The sequence below is a fragment of the Poeciliopsis prolifica genome, unplaced genomic scaffold (assembly GCF_027474105.1).
Source record: "Poeciliopsis prolifica strain line A6 unplaced genomic scaffold, Auburn_PproV2 SCAFFOLD072, whole genome shotgun sequence".
In the NCBI taxonomy this organism is placed as follows: Eukaryota; Metazoa; Chordata; class Actinopteri; order Cyprinodontiformes; family Poeciliidae; genus Poeciliopsis; species Poeciliopsis prolifica.
In genome coordinates, this window is record NW_026562447.1 from 1,295,431 (window position 1) to 1,319,878 (window position 24,448).

The 24,448-nt window shown below is 37.3% G+C and overlaps 1 protein-coding gene and 1 long non-coding RNA gene across 2 annotated transcripts; both read left to right on the forward strand.

The window, feature by feature from the left end:
- The first annotated feature begins 16,347 nt into the window (after positions 1-16,347).
- LOC129352064 (uncharacterized) lies at positions 16,348-16,920 on the forward strand. Its single transcript, XR_008604850.1, has 3 exons — positions 16,348-16,393; positions 16,683-16,765; positions 16,889-16,920. It is a non-coding gene; the product is annotated as an uncharacterized LOC129352064 (long non-coding RNA).
- A 556-nt stretch (positions 16,921-17,476) lies between these two features.
- Positions 17,477-20,150, forward strand: LOC129352079 (G2/M phase-specific E3 ubiquitin-protein ligase-like). Its single transcript, XM_055020916.1, has 7 exons — positions 17,477-17,487; positions 17,698-17,808; positions 17,918-18,228; positions 18,363-18,541; positions 18,836-19,005; positions 19,659-19,873; positions 19,990-20,150. Exons 3-7 carry the CDS (start codon positions 17,961-17,963, stop codon positions 20,148-20,150), a joined length of 993 nt encoding a protein of 330 aa, XP_054876891.1. The 5' UTR covers positions 17,477-17,487; positions 17,698-17,808; positions 17,918-17,960.
- The last annotated feature ends 4,298 nt before the right edge of the window (positions 20,151-24,448 follow it).

Genomic DNA, 24,448 nt, shown 5'->3' on the forward strand with positions numbered 1-24,448 from the left:
GAGACCTGTCATGTGAGACGGTGGGAACAGCTGATCCCTGCAGAACTGACTTGGAGCCGACCCAGATGAGGACGCTCCACTTTAATCAGGCCCTGGAGGTAATCTAAGCAGGACATTATTCGCTTCAGCGCATCTCTGCAGCATCTGGCCGGCTCTGCCACCTGCCCAGGTCGGCCTCACGCTTCCCCACCCCACCTTTTTCCTCACCATGTTTGTTTTTGTTTTCACCCTGATTTGCTAAACATTACATTTAGGCGTGTCCGATGTATTTTCAGGTATTATGGATCAATTCTGTTGTTTGTTTTCCCGTGATTCATCCCACGGTTCAGGTGACACTTGAAGAAATAGATTTGTATTTTTTTTTTAGATTATTTTGTCATGTGATTGTTAAGATGATTTGTCAGTGTCATCTTGGTTTCAATGATTTATTAGAAAGTGTTGAGAGCAGAGGAGGAGAAGATTGCAGGATGGTGAATTTAACAGCAGTGCTTGCTTGGTAAGCAAAAAACTCCAAAGGTTTTTATGTAACTAAAAACAGTTTTTAATAAAATTGTAATTAACAGTTCTAAGAAATGTCCAGAAAACTAGATCAGTTTCTGATCCAGACTGCAAAGTCATTGCTAAGGCATGTTTACACGTCTTAACCAGGTTTGCGAGTTTATTTATGTCTGATTTTAAAGTCTCTTGTTGTACAATTTAAAAGAATACATCCTTTTGTTTAGTTGCTGCTGTTGCGTACATTTACAGAGCAGGTGGTAGAGACAACGTTGGCATGCACGCAGCATAAGGACAGAGAAGGATCACTGTCTTTCTAAAATCTGTCACAACAACAACTGCTTCAAAACAAGTCAGTCACACTTCTTAGATAACTCGGAGAATAATAAACAGCCGTGAATGTTGTCACCTGAAATATTTATATCTGATGCGGTTCAAGTAGTGGGGTTCCGCAGCGCTTCCTGACAGATCCGCACTATTTCCACGTCTGTCAATGGTACAGGAGTGTGAAAGGAACCGCTGGCTGTCAACCGGGTTGGTGCCAGCTTGCTCTCTCCCAGGAGACACAGAGCAAGCCTTTCACGCTAATAAAGGCTTTCCGAGGGCAAATATGATAAACTGAGAAGTGCAGGTACGCTGTGACGGAGGGGTGGGGAGATGCTTGCACAACTCTGAGCGAGACAAATCATTCCCCGGAATGACATTCAGGGAGATCATGCAGGAGATGCTGCTGTAATACGCTGTGAAATTGATTCCATGAAGTGAATCATGGTCTAATCTTGTCTACCGAAACCAGGTGGATTGTTCTACAGATAAAATACAAAGCAGAAATGTTCTGACCCGCGTTTAAAGATTGAACACAAAGCTGCTTTGATTGCTACTAAAACCTAAATAAAAAGCCAATGGCTGCAGCTTCGCTTCCATGTTGAGTGATTTGAGTCAGAAACCTTCAAATAGGTTTCAGTCATTAAAGTGGAAGGAGAAAACAAACTTCCTCTTCCAGGATCTTGTGGTCATCACAACATGCTGTTCATTTTTTTGACAAGCAAGTTGAATCACAGAGTGACTCAAGCTCACATCGCAAATGTCTAATCACAAACAGTCACAGAGATGCCCTTAGAGTTTTACTCACATGCAAAGCTGCAATCATACAAGTAACTGTTCAATGCAACACACTTACAAATAGTAAGTCTCATCATTGGGAACCTGTGTTTTATTTTTTTTTCTTTGACTGTATCAACTTCAGATCAATGCAGGAGAAACATTCATCACTATAACATGAGACCTGCCTTGCTCATGCTGTCAGAAGGTGATGACATTTGAGTGATGGCTGTGCAGCTTGTGTTTATCCAGCTGTCCTGCAGAATCACGATTCTTAACTTTTCATGCTGGTGGAAGAGTAAGAAGAACCAGCAGCAGGTCTGAACCCGGGTCAGGCTGAGTTATTTCAGGTTACAACACTCGATGTACCTGCAAACTGAACACACAGTCTTTCTAATCTGATGCTTCTATAACCATTGAAACATTTCTATATTTTGTCATGTCATGCTAAAATATTCTAAATATTATGTGATGTAACAACCGAGAGGATTTGCTTATGCATGAAAATTCATGGATTCTCCGATTTCTTTGTAGAACGTAACTTCAAATTAGGTGAAAGTCCCACCTAATTGAGGATTGGTTTGTCGAGCATATCTGAAATATTCTAAAGAAAAAGCAGCTTGGAAAGCTGTAATACCAGGGGAAAGCTACTTGATACTATTCTATCTTAGTATCCATATGTCTGACCTCATACCCAACAGGGCCTCGGAGGAAAACTCAGACATCTTGTCAGGTTAAAGGTCAGACTTTCTGATACTGTGAAAGATGCGGGTGTGTTGCTTGCTGGCAAGACCCAAACAAGGTAAAGAACTCGCAGTAGATAGGAAGAAGTAAGCTGTGTGCTACAAAAGGACGACAGATACAATGGGGATACAAGCGAGAAGAGGTCCCTCTTGAAACTAAGATCGAGATCTCAACGGGGCTTACCTGGTTAAACAAAGGAAATAAAAAATAATGATGAAAAAAGAGAAATATGGCACCTTTAACAGGAGGAGCTTGCACGCTGACAATCAGCGGGTTACAGATTTTCTGTTATGAAGAAATGAAGTCTGAAGGGACCTTCCTTCACCTGAACACAACTTAAAGCTAACAGATGACCAATCGTTGAAGAAGATCTTTTTGTGACTTCGAAAGATTTTCTCTTGGGGGAAGGTTGACCATCTAGGAGGACAGCAAGATCACATTCATTTGATACAATGGCCCAGTTAATGGCCCAGTTAAAGTCCAGATCAAAATCCAGCTGAGAATTTTTGGAAAGACTTGAAAACTCAAGTTCTCAAACAGCCTCTTTCCAGGGTGACTGAATGTGAACAATACAAAAAAATACCAGCCTTTTGATATGGAAAGGGGCTTTATTTAGACTTTATCCAATTCAAAGCAAATTAATGTTTGTTGGGTAAACTCACTGAACATTAATTATAAATAAAGGGAAAAACATTTATTTTCAAATATGGACAAAACAGCTTTGTGATTAAAGTCTTTTCATTGAAATGAAACAAAGGCGGCATGCAGTGCCAATGCTTAGTGATGGCTCTCTGACAGCTGTGGCTAATTTTATTGTTGTATTAGATACTGAGTCAGACTGTTCCAAATAATTGTGAGAGAAAAGGCCTCAAGACAGACCCCATTCTTCTGTTAATGCTATGTCAGAGTATAGGCAGTGCTCTCAGGCAACAATGGCTCATTTCAACAAAGTATTAGATACTGAGTCAAACGGTTCCACATAATTGGAAATAAAAAGCCCTCAAGATAGACCCCATTCTTCAGATATGCGTTTAATTGTCCAGAATGATTGCTAAGTGAGAGATCCTCTCACTTATCAAATTAATGGATTTGAAAAGTGGGGCAGTGGAGTACTTAATGCTTGTTAAAGTGGAATGGGTCATGCCAAAGGTAAGCTGTTTTTCTCTTAGATGGATGTATGGAAGAAAAGGAGAAACAGCTCATGGAAATAAAGGAAAACAATAAAAAAAAGGAACACACTCCACACATTTTATATAAAAAAGTTCTTCTGGATTAAACACAAATAGGATGGGCACAAAGCATACAGCTACAATAAATGACCGACATACACTTCTTGCCGAGCCGACTGACATTTCTTCATATTTTATTTATGACTGTAAAGGTAGTGTATGGCCACATGCATGCTATCATATTTCTCAGTGCTCATTTATAGCTTTCCTGCATGAGTCTGGCTGGATCCAGATAACAGTGAAGCCGCCTGGAGGGCCGACAAACCATCCTAAAGAGTAATGCAGGCGTCAGAACACCCTGCAAGAAATATGGTAATGCGGGTCAACTGAAAACTCTTATCAAAATGCCATTCAGAGAGGAGAGTGAGCAGCGAGCAGTGAATGCCAGCTGGCTTGACAAAGGCAAAGATGTACAAGTGTGTCAGGTTTAAGCTTTAGAAGTTTGAATATTAGCACCAAAATGACGATTTTGGAGCTTTTTGATTAGTTCAGAGAAAGTGTGTTATGTGGGAAAGCAACGATTATTATATGGTGAGTGTAAATAATAGTAAATGCATGTAATTCAAGGGATTTTCTGGTGCTGTGGTAAACTGACTGCAGCTTGTTACTGTAATCCTCCTCTCCTCTTTATCAAGACATTCAACGGTCCACAGGATCGCCACAACAGTTCAAATCTTATGACTTATTAGGAAACCTTATTTAATTGGGAAGGAAATCCTACTTTAATCTGAACACTCAACAGGCTCCACAACTGGTTTAGTAGATTTTTCCCACAATCTAAGGAATTTCCACCAGAAAAATGCAAGGCTTCCCATTTTTCACCATCAGCTGAAACCTGACAAACAACATGAGAAAATTTGTTCAGGAGCCTAATGCAATTATTTTTTTTAATAAATATTGCTGTGATCGTTCAGAAATTACAGAATCAGCTCAATAAATTTGAATGTTGTTGAGAAGTTTATCTACTTTAGTAAGAGAGTCAAATAAGTGTATGGAAAATTAAACTCTAGATTAGAATATTCCATCGGATGACTGAAAAAACAATAAAAAACATTTTAAATCTGTGCAACAAAAAACTGAACTTATTCTTCGCTGCTCATCATTTTTGTTTGTTGGAATTAAGAGAATTGCAGTGACATATTCAGATATTAGACAGCACATATGCATAGTGAAAAAAGTAAAAAATAAAATGAGGAGTTTTATGCTTTTGTTAATTTCTGATGAGGTCACCTTGCAAAGCCACGACACTCAACCAGCAGAGCTCTTAAATCAACCATCGGGGCACTAATGGGCACCAGAGGGGGTATTAGGTTGCCACTTGATGGCAAAAATGTTTTTTTTGTCTAAAAATAGAAAACAGGAGCACTCATGGTGATGAGGGCATGGTTGGTCAGGTCGTACTCTGCACTGTAATTTCAATATTTTTCATACTTGGACAGACCTTTCAGACCCCCGGAGGTAATAACAGATCAAATGTGCCGAATCTGATGAAACGCTTTTTTTGTTTCCAGTTTGACCACTTTGCAGACTTCTGCTTGACGATGAGAAGAAACCTATTTTTGCTGGATTTGGATTCCACATGCACCAACAGTAACTCCAAACAAACGTGTTTGGGCAGCGATAACTGCGTTTGTGACGGTGGTCATTCAGGATCTGTAGCATTCACAGTGGGTTGTTTACACTATCATCTATCTTCTTCCTCTGAAGTTGTTGCAGAGCTCCCCATGTCACAGCTTTAATAGATACAAGGACTGTGTTTCCTTTTGCCCAATCCTATTTAGTTAGACGCTCCAAACAGGAGGCAGGGGGTTCAGACAACAGCAGAACCAAACTGTGTTTACTTCTCTTTCTCTAATTCCTAACACCAAGAGGTAATAAAAACAACTTTGATATGTGAAAAGGAAACAAGGTTCTTTGGTCATATCACTTACAGTGCAGAATTTAAAATAAATAAATACATAGAAATTTAAATATTCCAATGTTCTGGAATCTGCATACAGTTAATCTGTCTTCAAGACAAAAAAAATATCACATTCCTTGTTTATTCACAACACTGATTATGATGCAAAATATGCACAAACTGCAAAGTGAGTACAAAAAGCCAAACAGTTAAAGTTTGCCTTTTTGTACTCACAGGTGGCAGCAAGTTAATATTTCCACCTGTGCTTCTGTTAATCTGCATTTTAATCTTTTCAGAAGAGGTGGCCATTAAATTTGTATGCAGCAGAGAAAATAATGTGACATGGCCTCATTGTTTTTACGCTTTTAATTTGGGACACATTTGCAGCAGCAGTGCTGCTCTGCATGGTTATGACTTCACCAGCAGCCACACTTGAGTAAGACGAAGATCAAAAAGTATGTGATTAGTGAAGCAGTAGAACAGAGGTTTAAAATAAAAACTATTATCTGTGCGAACAAGGATGTGAGACCAGAGTGCCCCCTTTTTCTTCCCTCCATGTCTTTTCAGGTGAGAACAATGACATCTGGTTCGTTAGTTGTCCCTCAGCACTTTGCCGGAACTGAGAGAGTCAAATCCTCATTGGGAAGACAGGATGCATTTAGCACAGTTATCTTCTCATGTTGCTGAAAGTGGTTTTGTTTAGCAATTTTAAAACATTTAGCTTCCAACTGCCACAAAAATACACTGATATAAAAAGTATTTTCCCCTTATATGAATAAAAAATGATCCAAATCAAATTGGCTACTGAATTTTGACCTACTCTCTCACATGGAGAGTTTGCCAGCATCAACAATCCGGTCATCATAATCTGGTTTAAATCTGATTAAAGGCCAATCCCAAACCTTCATTTACTTTTTCTATTGTTCAGTGCTGAACTTGATGGTGCGCTTTGGAAAATCCAGGTGTACTTGATCTTAATTTTACAAATTTGTTTGGACAATCCTCTCCAATATTTATTTTCCATTAATCATGGTGACTCATTCAGATCCTAAAGCACCAAAGCAGCCGCTGACACATGTTGACAGATATAACAGTTTTAATGGTATTAAACTTTCTAGACAAGAACTTTAAAAAAAAATATTGGTGATTATTCAATTTTTTTTGGACGACTTGTGTTTGATCACCAGTTGTTTTACCCAGAGATTTCCGTAAGTATTCAGTTTTACATTATTTATAGGCTCAGCTGTAGATTCGGCTCAGTAGGTGAATTTTTTATTTTTTTTACTTTATTATTCACTCGCAAGTTTTCAAACTTCTAAAAGTTTTCACCAGCTTTTTCACAACAGTTGCAAACTTCAGTTACTTTTGGTGGAATTATGTGTGACAGACCGATACAAAAATAGTGGAAGAAAAATTGATACCACAAAAACAAATGTGGCCACGCAAGATGGTAGCATCATGACTTTAGGGTCAGAGTTGATGAGGCTAGAAAGCACCCAGTTCAATATCTGGTTCAATTGCATATATTTCTATATTGTAAATGTCTGAAAACCTTTTTAATTCACTTATTAATGACAACAAGCTGCACAAGTTTTCCTTTGGCAATATGCTCATCTACAAATTATATACAAGTTTGGATCCCATGGAGGATTTGTTTAACTGTGACTAAAAGCGAGAGCGAGTAATGTCTCAGCCATCTGCCTGCCTCCCTCTGGCTCTGTTAAAACATTTGTTATGAAAAGGGAAGAGCAATGAGTCAAAGAGACAAAAAAACAACTTTACACAAGGGAGGTTCTGAAAACATGATAATCAGATAGAATATATTAGCACATTTGCTTACAGAGTTCTCTATCTACAGCAGGTATTGTTGGGCCTGACAAAAGTGGTATCAAAACATCCCGGAGCTATTACTTGTGGTGCAATTCGGAGTTACGATGACAAAGTAAAAAGCGAAAAACGATCAAAAATTTTTGTCAGTTACAAACTGCCAAAACTAGAGTGTAATTGACGTTTCGTTAGAGTGTGGGAAGCAGTGCGATTCTGACCCCAAATAAATTTTGAAATCGCAGCCACGCCAACAAATATCGCCCTATCGGTATCAAACTCGGTCATGACATAGATACGGGTGCCTGCTCCTGTAAAATGTTTTTGAAATTTTCCTAGGACTTACGGTTTTCTGTCAAGGTGCTTCAGAGCAAAGTCATGCGACAGGATTTCCACTCGCTCAGCCAGGTTCACTTCCATGTATTTCTGAAAAATGTCAGACCTCAGCGCACACCATTTTTATCTTGTCGCTGTTATTACTGTGAGTGATGTACAGATATGAATCGTGGGACTATCGGAGACGACAGATAGCCCTCTCATACGCTTCAAACAGTTTCCGATACGTATCACGGTTTATGTATCAGGTATATATATATATCCCTGATTTCCTTCCCTTTGGGTGGTCGGCGCTTGGCCGTCACTTACCTGTGGAACCGATTACATCCACAAACCTTATCTATCTACAAGGTCACAAAATGAGCCACCGAGCGGCTGATGAACCAATCACCAGCTCTTCTCTCCATGCAGGTCTACAACAGTCACTGCATGATTTACAACTTTTTTGCTATATTTTGCACACACACAAAAATATTTCTGCAAGTGAGATTTTTAAAGATCAGTAATCGGCCTAAAAATTGCTCCCGGTGAACCGCAGCAATTTTAGGTGACCTGATACCCGGCTAATGACGTCCCTGGAAAAGTCCCAGATTTTAGCATTTTATGAATGAGAAAAAAAAGTTTCCTATATATCATAATTACGGTAGCCGGAGACTCCATTGCCCCATAACCACCGGCATGACTCGAGCCGTGTTGCGCGCAACAACAGCAGTTACGGTAGCCGCTCGCGCTGCTGTTAACGTTACAAAGATGAAGAAGAGCATCATAGCCAACCACCAATAAAAATCAAGAAGAGCAGCTGGAAGCTGGAAGAAGAGAGCTCGAGTTTTGAGCAGCTGACATGATATGGTATGTGTGAAACGATGTGTTTTGTTTGAACTCTGATAATCTTTGCCATCATAAAGGTTTGTTTCAAGGTAAAATGAAACTAAGGTTTTATTAACAAGAGAACATAAGCAGCTACAGAATTAGCCAGAGGGAGAGAAATAGTAACAGGAAGGCTTAAATAAATAAACTTATCGTAAAGGAAGATGTTTGGGAATTAACTGATGATCATCAAGTTTTATTTTCCAAGCTAAATATGAGTTTATACATTTAAAGTTTCTCACAAAAAATGGAATCACTCAGTGACAAGAAAACTGAATGAAGATGAGCATGAACTGAAACTTTTGGAAGCCCATGTACAAAAAATACAATCAATTATCTCATTATTATAATAATATTTCATTATTATTATTATTATGATATTATAATAATAATAATGAGATACTATCTCATTAATGAGATAGAGATAGGTGATTGGTTCAATAATGAGATACCATCTCATTATTATTATAATAAGATACCATCTCATTATTATTATTATAATGAGATAACTATATATTATAATTATAATGAGATCGTATCCCATTATAATAATAATGAGATACTACCTCAGAATAATGACAGGGTATCTCATTATTATGAGATAGTATATCATTATAATGACATAAATAATGAGATACTATCCATTGTGCCACTATAATGACATACATAATGAGATACTAAATACTATCCAATATTTTTGATAAACTGAATGAATGAGGAAAATGGGAAAACTGACAAAGCTGAAGAGAAATATGAAATATAAACATATTATTTAATATCTTATATGTTGATTTTAAGTGTTTCTCTTTACTACATATATGATGGTGTTTCTCACATGTTTTCTGCTCTTCTTCTATCCAGGCGTCTCTGCCTGATCATGTGGCTGGAGGCTCTTCAGACCCCGGGTGGTTTTCAGGTCCAGAGATAAAGAGTTGAGCTCATGTTAGTGGACTTCCTGACCAGAGTTCACTCATCTCAAACACACACAATGTCCTTACAGATCAACTACATAACTTTACACTCACGTCATGTATTTCAGTTACTCACTACTTCAGTTACCACTGTGGGCTTTTCGTTCATTAACAGAAGGTACCTATTCATGTATGCTCACTATGACTTTTATTATTATTATTAATAGTAATATTACTACATTGTGGAGAGACACGCTCCTGCTTTTATATTTTATATTTGCCTTTAATGTTTAAACGTTAATAAATATGTTAAATGTAACTGTCCCAGTTTCTCCATTTTATTTTGATAAATTTGCTTTTACTTTATCACCGAGTGAGAAATGTCCCCACATTTAGTCTTGGAAAATGAAAATTAACCTTACGTTAATGCGACTCCCACCGCTGCGTGTCCCCCCCACAAAAATGGTACCAAAACGTGCTTCTTGATTCGGAGAAGGGAGATATTACATTTATTGGGATTTGGAGTTACAATTTCCAACTGCCGAAACGCAGAGTAGAAACGCCATCAACTGCCACTCCATTAGAGCTACAAATGAAGTGGATTTTTGATCCTAAATAAATTTTTAAATCACTGTCACGCCCACAAATATTGCACCATAGGTATCAAACTTTCATGACATTGATACGCATGCCTGCTCTGGTAAAATGTTTCCAAAATGTCTCCCTCTGCTGCCATTATCCCCCAAGTTGCCTGGTGCTAGCGGCCCCCAAAACGTCTCCCTCTGCTGCCGCTATACCCTAAATAGCCCATTCAGATATTAAAATATCCACCCGCGTACCCAGTATAGCAATGCTCCCGAATTATATAAATTTACAAACGCATCTCTAATATTTCCGAGGACTGTTGGCCTCTCTTCCGGAATATCTTCTTTGCCATCTTCTTGGTTTTGAACCAGGGTCTCCTCTTTTGGTGGGATAGCTTCTGTCTTCGCCTTGGCATTAATCGTTTTAAGTTCATCCCTCAAAGAAAATATTTTTTGTTGGAGCTCATGGTTTTCTGCTTTGAGGGACTCCGCTTCTCTGCATTTTTCTGTGTAAGCTTCCTTGGCGTTCTCCCTTGTTGTCTTATGTGTCCGTTCGAGGACCACATAGGACTTTGCCATGGAATCATAATCTCTGTTTAATGTTTAAATTTTTGATTTTTCCTTTACCAAATCATAATTTAGTCTCCATAAAAGTTTTTTGTAATGTTTATTTTTTGTTTCCACGAGCTCGTTTTTTATTTGAGAGCTCCTGGCGTTATTATCCTATTCCTCAATATTCATTTTCTTCTTGGAGTTTCTGGTTTTGTTCCTTGTATATACTTCGGCTGCTCCTTAAAATTTCAATTCTTTCCAGTAAAAAATCATTTTCGAGCGTTGCGGTGGGTTGAACGTTTGCGGTAAATAAATCTTTCTCTGCCATTGTTGTTTCTTTCTGTCCTGAAGCTGCAAATGAACTTTTCTGTCAAAGTCTTTGATATAAAACTTCATTGTAAAATGCAGCAAGGCAATGCTTTCCCAACCTGGAACAATGAATGTGATATTCAAAGTGGCTGTTCAAAAGACTCCTTAAATAGTCTGAGTTTGTTAAGTACTACTGTTCGTAGTGATTTCTGTTCAGCGTTACTTTTGCCACTTAGGGCATACCGTGGATGGGGCGGCGATGACGTCATCGCATGGCCGTAAGAAACAGAACCGTTCCTGATATCGCAGGGGGAGGTGGGCTAACAGAGCCACTGTGCTCATACATGAGAGGGGCAGAATATGTGTGTTCGCCTTATAAGTGTGCGTTATTGACAAGTAAGTTACTATATTTGATTGTTTAGTGAAGTTAAATGAGTGATTTGAAGTTTATTCGTTTGCCGTTATTTACCGTTAAGTCCGAGCTATCGGCTATATGTGTATTGTAGAGCGCCGTGCTATGTACTTGCCAGGCGCACAGGCATTGATATTAGTTCATTTGTTTTAGTTCGCTTATGAATAGTGACTCTAATGTTAAGCTTGTTTAGGCTTTATCTATTTCCTTCTTAGTTTATCTAAGGTGTAATAGTATGGTGTAACGTGTAATGATAGAACACCTGAAACTTAGCTACAGTGGCAATAAAGGATTTATGAGAATCTGAATTGTTCAGCCTGCTTTTAGTTTAAGTAAGACATCTTCCCGTAACATTATAAATTTTGCTTCAATGTTGTTGTGAATAAAGTCACACACATTTTGTGTTAAAGGGACAGTGCCAAAACAGATGGACAACAACTTAAGGTCATGAATCACAAAACGTACAATTTACATCAAATTATATCTTGAATAGAGTTCTTATAAAGGGGTTAGTGCAAACATCTGCGATAGCTTATTTATTACCCATGTTTAGTATACTGAATGGAGTAAGTCAATTACAGATTCATGCTAGAGATGCCCCACATGCTACTGAAAGCATGTAGGCTCACATTAGCATTTTGGCTAATTTTAGCTTATACTTTTAACATACTGAATGGTGCAAGTCCATGTTAGTTAACATGCTTGTGACTTTCCACCTACTATTGATTACACTGCAGCTTTTCTTTAGCATGGATGCTAATGTTTAGCATCAGAACGCTGGGTCCAAACCGACGGGCGCACTTTGGCAGGCCCCGGTTAAATTTCTTCAGGAATTTTCTAGTTGAATATTTATGATTCCATGCTCACTCTGAACAGTTATTGTTTAGAAAGAAAACCAACAGCAAATATTTTAATTGTCTCATCAATATTTGACCATTTCTGGGAATGTCCTATTGGATGAAACAAGATATATCCAAGGTTGAAGTTTTATCTACAACTGAACAACATTTTGTGATACACTTGGCTAAATATGATATGCAAATTGATTCTATGTGGAGGAAATTGATCACAGAGGACATAAGTAGTCATGGTAGAAATTTCACAGGTTAGGAAATTCACTGGGACATTGCAATATCTTGATTTTCTATTTTTTCCACCAGGCTTGACTTTCTGTAAATTCTCTCACTAATCATTTGCAAGAGAGGAAAAGATTCCATGCTATATTGATAGACTGACAGACTAATTTGTTTTATAAATCAGTCTGTAAAGTCATTTTATTCAATATTACCAGTGTGGTGGGCACTGCTAACTGCAGTTATACTAATCAAAAATATTAAGTCTGCTAAAACTAAAGTAGAGCATCAATATGGTATTCAACAAATGCTAATGATAAATTCAACCATTTGATAACATGTCACCCCCCATCAGGGTAAATTTGATTCTTTATATTTACTTACACTTCAGGAGCTGATTCTTTAGAACAGACTGGTTTTAGTTTTATAGTTGTTGAACATTGCTAACTATGTCTTCTGTCGTTTGGGGTCAGCAAACACACAAGACATCAGCAGATTTCACCTGTTCAATGGGAGGTTGTAGAAGTACAGTGATGCGTTATGGGTACAGAATAACCGTCATCTGCTGCACCACATTATGGGTAGAGAACATGAGGAGAGGAAATGGACCTGCTACATAAACTACTTTAAAATATGAGCACTAATATAACTACTAGAAGCATTCTTAATAGATGATGACACAGATGTTGAATTTATTCAACTGAACGTTTACAAAACCGCTCTTTAGAATGTATTTATCTATTTAATTAGATGTGTTAAACGTTTGCAAAATTAGCAAAATTCTAACGCGATAAAGAATTAGCTTCACTGTTAGCGCATTAGCATCATTAGTGGTGGGCACTGAATACTTTTGCACTCTTAACTGTGCGTTTACAATCAATATCAATATTTACATTACCTGCCCCCCTGCGATGATTGCATACATTATTCATGCTCTGAATTGTATTAATGCTTCTGATTTTAAGGTAAAATATTTCTGAAAATGTGCATCAAAAGAAAGATAATTCTCTCACAGCATCCATTTTCTCCCTCATTGAAAATAGGATTGGCCTTGCTTGCACTCAATACAGTGGTCACAGCAGAGAGAATGCCTGAACACACAATGGCAAGCAGCTATAAAACACTCTTTACCTTGAAGTACAAGGATTTTTAGCTGCTGTATCACAAAGGCTCCTCATGTATGTAATGTTCCCATTCAGTGGCAGTTTCATAACCCCATTGTGTGCGGCTCCAAGAAATACATCATAAATGTCTGTAAATGTCTGTGCAACTCATTTAAATCAATGTGAAATGTTTCAGAGGTGACTAAAATCTGTGTTTCTCAGAAAGCCTTGTGGGTGTCAGTGGGGGAGCCTCAAAAGGACAAAGAGTTGGATTCTTTTATTCCAACTTTGGCCAATAGTTACTTGGTCACTCCACTCCTGGTTTTCATTCATACCAAATAACCCCTTTGCTCCCAGTGCTCACAGTGAGTGCCACTAAATGTCTTGTGGATTAAAGGAAAGTGCAGTAATTTGGACCTTGACATGGAAATTCAAGCCTTTTTCCCCCCTGCTGTTTATTTTCTGTTGCCTGAATAGAAAACGCCATTTTGTCAAGCTGAAGGTACAGAAAACTCTGGCACCAGTATGCAGAACACATTGATGAATGTTTTTGAGTCATTAGAAAGTTTACATACATTCTTTGTGTACAAAGATGTCTAAGAAATGCTTTTAAGGATGCATTTCAACCACTCTGTTCAAGAAACAACTGCATTACATTTTAGTCACAAGGATTAGATGTTAGGATCTTGTGTTGCTTTGATTATTTAATTCTAGTTTGCTGCTTCCCTCAGGATCGTTCTTTGATTAGATCAGTCTTGTTTCTGTTTTACTTTGGCTCAAATCTTCCTAAGTAATTCTAGGTTATTATGTTATATCTTGAGTGTAGTTGTCATTTTGTTGTTACTATAGTTTAATCATGTTTCTAAGGTCTAGTTATTCTTTAGCTTAAGATTTATTTCTTAGTCCCTTGTGTACTCTCCCTCAGCTCCTTTGCCACTTTCTTTCTTTCTCTCCTCAGTCTGCCTTCTGCTCTACTCTGGCTTCCTGTGTTTTTTGTAAGTTTGTCTCTAATTTTTTTATTAGACATTTTTCCTTTACTCGACGTTTCTGCCTTTCTTACGGTGGCCCTGAGGTGCAAAACACAACAACATTAACGAAAACACAACAACATTAACAAAAACACAACAACATTAACAAAAACACAACACATTAACAAAAACACAACAACATTAACAAAAACACAACAACATTAACAGAAACACAACAACATTAACAAAAACACAACAACATTAACAAAAACACAACAACATTAACAGAAACACAACAACATTAACAAAAACACAACAACATTAACAAAAACACAACAACATTAACAGAAACACAACAACATTAACGAAAAACACAACGACATTAACGAAAACACAACGACATTAACGAAAACACAACAACATTAACAAAAACACAACAACATTAACGAAAACACAACAACATTAACAAAAACACAACAATTAACAAAACACAACACATTAACAAAAACACAACAACATTAACGAAAGCACTACAACATTAACGAAAACAACGGAAGAGGTAGGTCCCAGTGGGAGACCTAAGAAGTCGCTGATTGGACGACAGGTCGTTTCTCTTTGAACCGGAAGTTATGCTTGAGTGCTTCTTTTGAATGAGAAACCCAAGGAAGCGGGAATACAGTCAATTCGTCATGTATTGCCCGAACTGTGGAAAGGAGGTGGTTGAGCCGTCACCAATTTCTGCAGTAATTGTGGCAAAAGGCTTGAAGAAACTTGTATGGCGGATACTCCACAATGTTCAAGTAAGTTTAAAAAGCATAAAGGAAGATTCATATTTCTTATGGATGTAGTAACTTGCTAACGCTAGTGGTCTCCAGACCGTGTCCACTGTCATTTAGTTGTTCATTATAAATGCAATTAAAAGTACACAAAGTCGCTATAATACAGCAGAATTGTATTAGCTATATATCGTAAGGTCCGTCACAGCCTTAGGCACTACTTTTTTAGGATAATTTGTGTCGTTCTGGTTCTGCTGCACTGCGATCAGGCTAGCCGCCTTTCGGAAGCGAACTCGCACTTAATTATACTTGTGGCAGCTTTACTTCAGTTCGTAATACATATCGTCTGTTTGCATGAATGTGTGCGACATTTTTTCTTTGCTTTACTTCTAGCACAACAGACTATCCCATCCTGCCGTACACCAGCCCTCAGCACCTTCCTTGAATACAGAAAAAAGAAAAATGAGGAGCGACAAAAATATTCTCTTGGGAAAAAGGGGTTAACAAAAGGACAAAAGAAAGTTAGGTAGGTCCGGTATGGCTCCAACCAAAACAAGCAGCTTTTAACTAATGGACTTGCTTAAAGAAAGTTCTGCATAGCACAGCTATACAGAATAATTGTTTAACAGTAACAGCAAACTGTCAATTCATGATCAGTCAAAACAGTAAATCATCTATTGATTAATTACTGAGTAATAGTTGTCAAAGCATTGTTCTGTTTGTATCCAAATCTGTAGTTCAAAAGTAAAAGCTTGAAAATGACTGATATGAATAGCTAATGGATCTGTTTGCATGTTATTGTAATATAAGCAGGAGGAATTAAAAACAACACTTTTTTTTTTTTACTATTCTTTAAAAAGAAAAAAAACATTGCTCAATCTTCCACATAATTTTTTGTTTCAGATAAATATTGGATTGATGACCATTCTGAACAATTGTCTAAAGCCATGGTGTGGAAAAACCATTTCGGTTGCAACAAACCCAGAAGTCTCTGCCACACCTCTCCTCAGTCTTGCTATTAAAAAAATGAAGGACTTCAACAAAGATGTCAAAGATGGACCTTTCCTCCTTCTGTACCCAGATGGGACAGAGGTTATTAATATCCCTGGGACACAACACCTTTTACCCTTGCAGCTTACAAGGCTGAAGTTGGCAAAACATATCAAAGGATATGTCTTTTCCTCTGCTTGAAAAGAGACTTTGAAGAAGGTAAGCTCAGATGTCTGCGCTTACATTGGCACATTGCAATAACTGCAATAAATCTAAATCTTAAAGCTGTGCAATTAAGCATTAGTGGCATGAATCAATAAAGTAGGTGTACATAGATTGGCTCTGACATGTGAAGTTACTTTCTGGACACTTGATAGGTACATTCAGTTTTTTGTTTTTACCAGTGCTATGTTTTGTCCTTTCTGATACAATAATATAGTTGACCGAATACAGTACTATCACTTAGTAGAAGTTAAGTTGGTTTGTTTTTTTTCCCCTTGTTTTGCAGTTGGAAAATTGTCAGACTTGTCCGATTCTGACCCAGAGATTGTTATTAGAAAATCCTCCGACTTTGATCTTGCTGATACACTGGTAAGTCCACTTCAAATGTATTTGGTCTGTCATTTTTATTTGGTTGAGTGATCACAAACAAGGGCATTTTACCTAAGCTTCATTGGACTATGAAGATGTTAAATTGTGTTTCATTTTCTTCAGCCATGGGAACCTATGGATGAGAGCAGTCGTTTACACAGGTGGCAGAAACACAGTAAGTTATATTTTAGGGACATATCATAGCATGATGTGTGTACATGTATCAATAGTATTATACCTTCATTGCATTTCATATAGTATGGATTGGTGACATGTTGAATGTGGATATTTGTAAATTATGTGGTTATGGGAACATGTCCAATGAAGTTTTTTTTTTTTTTTTCAAGATGCTTGTTTTTAAATGTTGAATATACTGGATTGGAAATAATTATTAGACCACCCTTGCTTTCTTCATATGACTTCATATGTTCAAATTACCCATTAATATGTTTTTTTCATTGTCCTTTAAGTAATGGTGTTGGGGATCTTGCACTTGCAAATGAAGTAAAACAGGTACAACTTTTTATTATGTCACACCACAATCCACAAATTTTTATCTCAAACCTTTTAGTAAAATATTTTGATAATTAAAATAACTGTAGAATAGTCAATTATTAAGTTTCATTTTACTCTTTTCTCTGTTTTCAGGTTATGGATTTGGATGACAACAGCAACAATCCAAGCACCAGTGAATGTGGCCCTGTCCAGAGCTCCTGTTACAGGTGTGTAATGGCTTCTGTCATAAAGAAGAAGGGTGTGTGTTGTGTCATCATGACAAGGTGATACTGATAGATCTATTGTGTCATCTAAAGTGCATTTATTTACTTCGAATGTTGTAAATATAACTTCTGACATAAATGGAATGTTTTGTGAAGGACGGTTGGAAGTTCCCCCCCCTCCATCTATATTGTGTGCACGTTTTTGCTCCACAGAGACTACACCAATCTCTTTGAGCCCATTGTTATTGATGATGATGATGATGATGATGGGATTGAATATTTAACCGAAGACAAAAAGCAAGACCTGCCCCCAGAAGAACATGCGTTAGTAATTTTAATATTTTGTATTAAATTAACCAGCATCCTGCTCATGCATAATTACATAATGCTAAGTGTGATCAGTCAACTGCTTTAAAATATTTTTTTTTTCTAGAGAAACAAATGTGCAGCCACATGATATTATTGCAGAACTGGCCATGGGTATTGACCACAAGAAAGTCAGCCGGTTCAATATATGTCGGACTGATGTGTGGGATGGAGCTGTTCGGGGCTTTCAGAGGAGCACATACTCCGACAAGAATGACATGTTCATCAAATTTAACGATGATGCTGGCTGGTTGGAGGAAGGGTTGGACACAGGTGGCCCGAGGCGTGAGTTTCTCACGCTTCTCATGGCCATTCTGAGAAATCGCCCAATCTTTGATGGACCCCCAGAAAGTCGTTACATTGTGTGCAATTCGAGAGGTGAGACATTTTTTTGGGTTTGTGAAGTGGTAGTACTTCTAAAATCAAAATTTGCTGAAAAATCAGCTTATGTTTTTGTCATAAGCAGATCTAAGATTTAATTACCCACAGTAATTCTGTGCTCTGTACAACAGCTGCCAGGGAAGATGAGTATTTTTTAGCAGGAAAGATGATTGCCGTATGTATTGTACATGGGGGACCAGCACCACATTTTCTCTCAAAGAACCTGGTCAACTACATGATAGGGAATCCAAGTTTCAGCGCCACTGTTGAAGATGTTAAAGATGAGGAGATAGGGAAAGTTCTGAAACAGGTAGGAAATTACCTAGGCATAGGGAATAGATTTATTGTATGCCAACTGGAGATCATTTTCATTTTATTTATTATTATTTTCAGATTGAGATTACGAAATGATTATGACAAAGTACCAAGTTTGTTTTATTCAAGCTTGACAAATGTTTTTGCTGTGAAAGGCCCGATTTCAGCCTGTCTCAACAGATGTTACATTACAAACACACAAAATGTTAATGCTATGTTTTTATTCATAACAAAGATGTTTTTAAATTTATAGTTCTGTACTTCTTCTGGAATACTGCTTGTTTTGTAGGTCCTGGAAGCTGATTCAGATGAATCTCTGCTAAATGTAATTTTGCAAAACAGTGGGATGTTCCAAACTGCTGGATGCTTCAGAGGGGTGAAGGCTTCTGAGAAGAAAGCTTTTGTAGAGGAGTATCTCAGATGGTACATCCTTGACAGAAACCACAGTGCCATTCAACGGTAATCAATAAATAGTTATAAATAATTAAAAACTATTCTGAAGTTCTATGCCCAGTACTCAAGATCATTGAGTGTTGATCTAGAGTATCGATGCTCAATGTCAATACTGTGAACAACTGCCACTGACATCATGACACTAATTAACTAAGAAAAACTAATTAGGTATAAAAAATTGGGATCAGATTAGAGATATGACATTAGTAGATCAGACATCAAATTTAACCAGCTTCCTTCCTTAATTGTTTTTGTTTTTAATCTGTCGTAGGTAACACATCTTTTTGTGTTTTTCTGAAAAATTGTGTGAAATATTAGAATATACAGAGCAATACTTGCCAAATTCTGAGTTTCACCACTTCTATCATCCATTCAGAATTTTATGTGCAACAGGTTTTGAATCGTTGTTCACCATTACACAGATTAATCATAGGCATGGCACATGAAAAATATTTCAATGTGACTTATAAAAATATACTGTTGCATGACAATTTCGTTTTTTGCACAATGAAAACATTTTTTTAAGTTTCAATTTTATATTTTACTTTTAATGATAACTTTTGAGCACTGTGGAAAATTAGCTTTACTTTTTATTTTTTGTTTATCTTTTTGACTTTATATATACTCTATCAATACAGTACATTGCTTATCGTTAACAGATTCAAAGATGGACTGGCAAGTCTTGGTTTTTTTGCTGCACTGCAGCAGCATTCCAGTGTCCTGTCCCCAGTCCTATGTTTCTCTGCCAAGGCTCTGACTGCTTCAGACTTGGAGACCATGTTCCAACCAGATCTCAGCCCTGTAGGAAGCAACAGGCGGCAAAAGGAGGGCAAAACAATTGTCTTCTGGGCAGATTATTTGCTTGATTGCGAAGGTTAGTAAGAACAAATTGTGTTATTCTAAAATTGTTTGTTTTATTGGAAAACAAAAATAAAAGAAATAATTTGTACAAGGCATTATCTATTAACTACATTGTTTATCATCTTTCAGAGAAAACAACTGCTGTATCTCTAGAGGAAGTCCTTATGTTTGCAACAGGTCTCACAACGATTCCACCAGCAGGCATGATGCCATCCCCACATCTTGAGTTTTTGAGTGATTCACCCTTTCCTATTGCAAACACCTGTGCAAACACAAACTTTTGGAAATGATTTAAGCATTTTAGAGCTAACATGGACTTTGGAATACAAAATGCTCCGGGATTTGGATGTTACTAAAATTGAAAAACATGGTTTCTTGGTTAAATGTGTTTCCAAAAAATAGTTTGTTTTGCAAAACCTTTTTCTTGTTATGTTCTTTCTCGCAACTTTTAGCAAGTTAAAACAAATACTCAAAACTGTTAATTAAGAGTGTAATGTCAGATTTTATCTTCATAGTTCAAACTAAATGCACAATTTTGTGTATTAAAAAAGTTTAATTCTGAATAACAATGAAGTTTTCACTTTATATCAACAAAATGAACAGGAGACAAAATATAAGATTTGATGTTGCTTGTTTGTGTTCACAGCCTCGCAATGTTTTTGAGCAATAAATACAATTCCATTGCTGACTCCCAGTCTTGTGACTGCTGTTGTCCATGTTGTTGCATGGCTTCCTGTAGGTATTCCTCGATGTCTTTATCCCCACACAACTCTGTCACCTGACTTGCTTCTGGGAAAACATCCAGATCGCTGTCCTCAACAGGAAATCCACAATCTCTTGATCCATATCTGCAAAGTCAGAATATAATTAATAATAGAATTGTGACAGCTGTTTTCTCTATTTAGTACAAATACTTGGAATCGTCTTTTTTTTGTGCTGGCTATAGTGAGCACTATCAGTGACAGCTTATACAGTGTATCACAAAAGCAAATACACCCTTCACATATAAGCTGTACTCACACTACTTTTCATTGTGTCAAAGTGAATTGTTGGTGTTATCCCATGACAAAATATACTTTAATAGCTGCGGAAATGTGAAGGGTGTACTTACTTTTGTGTACATTAATAGCTATAGGTTACTTGTACATAGATAATAAGTGTCCTAACAACACTTCTGCATTGTTATGTAATGTCAAGCATTATTTCTATTTGTGAAGATGTCAATTACCTGTGAGGCAAGAGATAGAGTTCGTTAGGAATCCCCCCAGGACATGATGCAAGTCTGCTTGGCCGGATCCTGTGGTTATTCCAGAGACCTTTGCATTCATCCAGGTCTTTCTGCAGAACTCTGGTGAAGCAGAATCTGAGCAAGCACTGGTGCTCATGGCTTCCGTTTAAGTTTCCAGAGTCTCTTAAATCTCCGAACAAGTCCATCCAAAACTGAGACCTGAGGATAAATTGAATTAGAAACGGTTCTGTTCTTTTTCATATTAAAATGATAAAAACAAATTGTCCTTCTCCATGTCCATAACATTGAAAGCATGCTATAAATGTATGTCACACTGAATATCGCGCCCTACTTTTCCACGTGCAAACTAAAACTTTGTATAACATCTGATACCAAACAATGAAAAATTATAACTTGGACAAAAAATTGCAAAGCCTTATGAAAATAATGTTTGAAACAAATTCACTTATTACCTGGCAACACGATAGCCATGTGACTGTCAACTCCATAGGCACTTCCTATGAAGTTGTCATGACAACAATAAACAAATCACAAGCTTAAACCTGCCTAACTAGAAAAATTTGCTTCACTGACATCTGACTTACGTGTATGTTGCTATAATCACCAGAACCTTGTTTTTCACACAAAGAGTTTGGACGTACTTTATAAATCCGTTTAAACTCAGACTTTATGCTTACATGGACTTTACACTGTGATCAGCTTTCGCTGTACTTCACATCTGAAAAACACAGATGTACCCACCTTCCTCTCCTGAAAGAAGACCACCATGACTCGATGCGTTGATTCCCTGTGGATGATCCGTAACTGTGGCTTGATGATCCAGCATAATAATCCGTATGCGCATGCCGGAGGGTACATTGTACTGCTGCCATAGTCCCGTTCTCTGTGCCTAGGTCTGTTCGCAGTCTCATTGGTATTACGCCAAGACTCTTGACAGAGTTTATGTAATGCTGGGCAATGACAGAGGGATTGTTGTTTGTTGCCCCACAAAACAAGCCACATCATTCTTCTAGAAAACCCATCAATGCATCCTGAGATGGCCAAGCCGAATGGCTTCAGTTTGTCGTAGCCATCTACATGCCATATGTAATTGGGCCCCATAGAGTGGTACGTGCGTCTGGTAAACTTCCTGCGAGTCCTCAGAGCGATGCCTGAGGATTCAGCTGCCTCAGCAGTCTCATTACAACATCACGTTTGACACGCAGGTTGTGTTTTTGTTTGAGAACCTGCCACATGGTCCGATAGCCAAATAATTGGCCTGGTCCTCTATTCTCGGTCATAATGGCACGTCTCACGTCAGAAAGTGGAGAGTAGTTGCCTCGTCTATGCAGCCCTGCTACTTTCAAATGAGCCTTTAAAGAACGCAGGCTAACCGACACTTCGTGGTTGGTCTGGAGCATGTCCAGTATCACCTCGTATGTATATCCTGACTCAAAATATTCCCGAATAACGGTACTGAGGTTTGGATCACTGAGAACATTCATGTTTTTAGCAATCAAGTTAAAGCCAGAATAACTTCCGGTTCAAAAGAGAAACGACCTGTCGTCCAATCAGCGACTTCTTAGGTCTCCCACTGGGACCTACCTCTTCCGTTGTGTTTTCGTTAATGTTGTTGTGTTTTTGTTAATGTTGTTGTGTTTTCGTTAATGTTGTTGTGTTTTTGTTAATGTTGTTGTGTTTTTGTTAATGTTGTTGTGTTTCTGTTAATGTTGTTGTGTTTTTGTTAATGTTGTTGTGTTTTCGTTAATGTTGTTGTGTTTTCGTTAATGTTGTTGTGTTTTTGTTAATGTTGTTGTGTTTTCGTTAATGTTGTTGTGTTTTTGTTAATGTTGTTGTGTTTTTGTTAATGTTGTTGTGTTTTCGTTAATGTTGTGTTTTGCACCTCAGGGCCACCGTACTTTCTCCATTTGTGTCCAACACCAAAGCACACATCATGACATTAGATGCACAAGTTCTAATAATGCACATGGGCTCCTATTCATTTCTTCTGAGTGATGTTAAATCAGACCAAACTTCTCTTTTTAGGATAGTGAGACTCAAAATAAATTCCTAAATGTCACAATAATGAGAAAGCATAAGTCATGGATTTATTCAAAATCACATCTTTTCCCTTAAACAATAAGGGAAATCCCGGGTTTTTCAAAGGGTTGATGACATAAAGCAATCAGCCAAAATAGTTATAAAATGGCTCAAGGACAAAAAAAACTCAATATTTTAGTCAAAACTGGGGACAGATGTAAACATATATTTACTGAAAATATTTGTCCATTTTCATTACAACTTAATTCTGTTTAATAATATCAGTTCATCCAAGAAATTATGACCAGATGTGCAAATCTGCAAGATAAAGCCAGGAAGGAGGAGCTACGAAATCAACTTTAATTTAGACGAATGACTCAAATAAACAAGCTGAAGTAAGAAAGCGTAGAGGTTTTAAATGCTTGATAAGAAAAGTCTTGATAAAAGCAGAAACTTTCACATTCCCTGTATCATAGATATCTTTTTAAAAAATGTCAAGCTAAGAAGAAGCAGTTACTGAACCATCAAGAGCTCCTGAGACAGGAGTCAGATTCTTTATATTACAGTCTCCTCACATTTTTAGAGACACTTACACATACATTGGATTCCTTTCTTTCTCTTTCCTTTAAGCAGCTGTCAGCTACAGTCAGTCTATTAAACATGATGGGCAAAGACAGCAAAACTAAATATAAACTTCCTACAGTTGTTATTCTAATTTAAAATAATCAAAATATTGAATAAATCACATGAACTCGCTGTTTGTTTGACATGTGCAAATGTCTCAGTCACTTTATAATAATTGTAGACCTTGAATAACTGTATTAAATTGCACAATTTAACACATGGAAGCTGATGAATATGTTCACACGTTAACCAAGAAGAGTAATGATAATTTCAATAATTCAAGCAACTAATAGAAAAACTTTGAATTGGGATTTTAAGTGGCGTTCCCGGAGATATTTATGGACAATAAGTATCTTACCAACAGTAAACAGGTGTTTGAAATGCTAATGAAAGTCTATCGCAGCCATAACAGCTAAGCAAACTTCTCAACACTGAAATGTAAAAACACTGATCAATACTGAAACTGAAACTGAAAAATCTTTATTTTTAAATGCTTTTCAATTTCACAACCCTTTGTAAAAGTATTTTTAAATATGAAGTACATTTTCCGTTGTTGACTGATGACATTCAGAAACCAACCAAATACAAGATCAATGGAACGGACCTCGACTACCTCAGCCAACTATTATATCAGAAGTGAATGACTTTCACAAACAATTAGAAAGAAACTCCTTTAATGTAAAAGCACCTTTTGTG

What these genes read in the sequence shown, in the direction of transcription:
- LOC129352079 (XM_055020916.1), top strand. Translation starts at nt 17,961, where the DNA reads ATGGGTATTGACCACAAGAAAGTCAGCCGGTTCAATATATGTCGGACT. An exon ending in TAGGGAAAGTTCTGAAACAG is followed by an intron (nt 18,542 to 18,835) that starts GTAGGAAATTAC and finishes CTTGTTTTGTAG; the next exon opens with GTCCTGGAAGCTGATTCAGA. An exon ending in TTATTTGCTTGATTGCGAAG is followed by an intron (nt 19,874 to 19,989) that starts GTTAGTAAGAAC and finishes ATCATCTTTCAG; the next exon opens with AGAAAACAACTGCTGTATCT.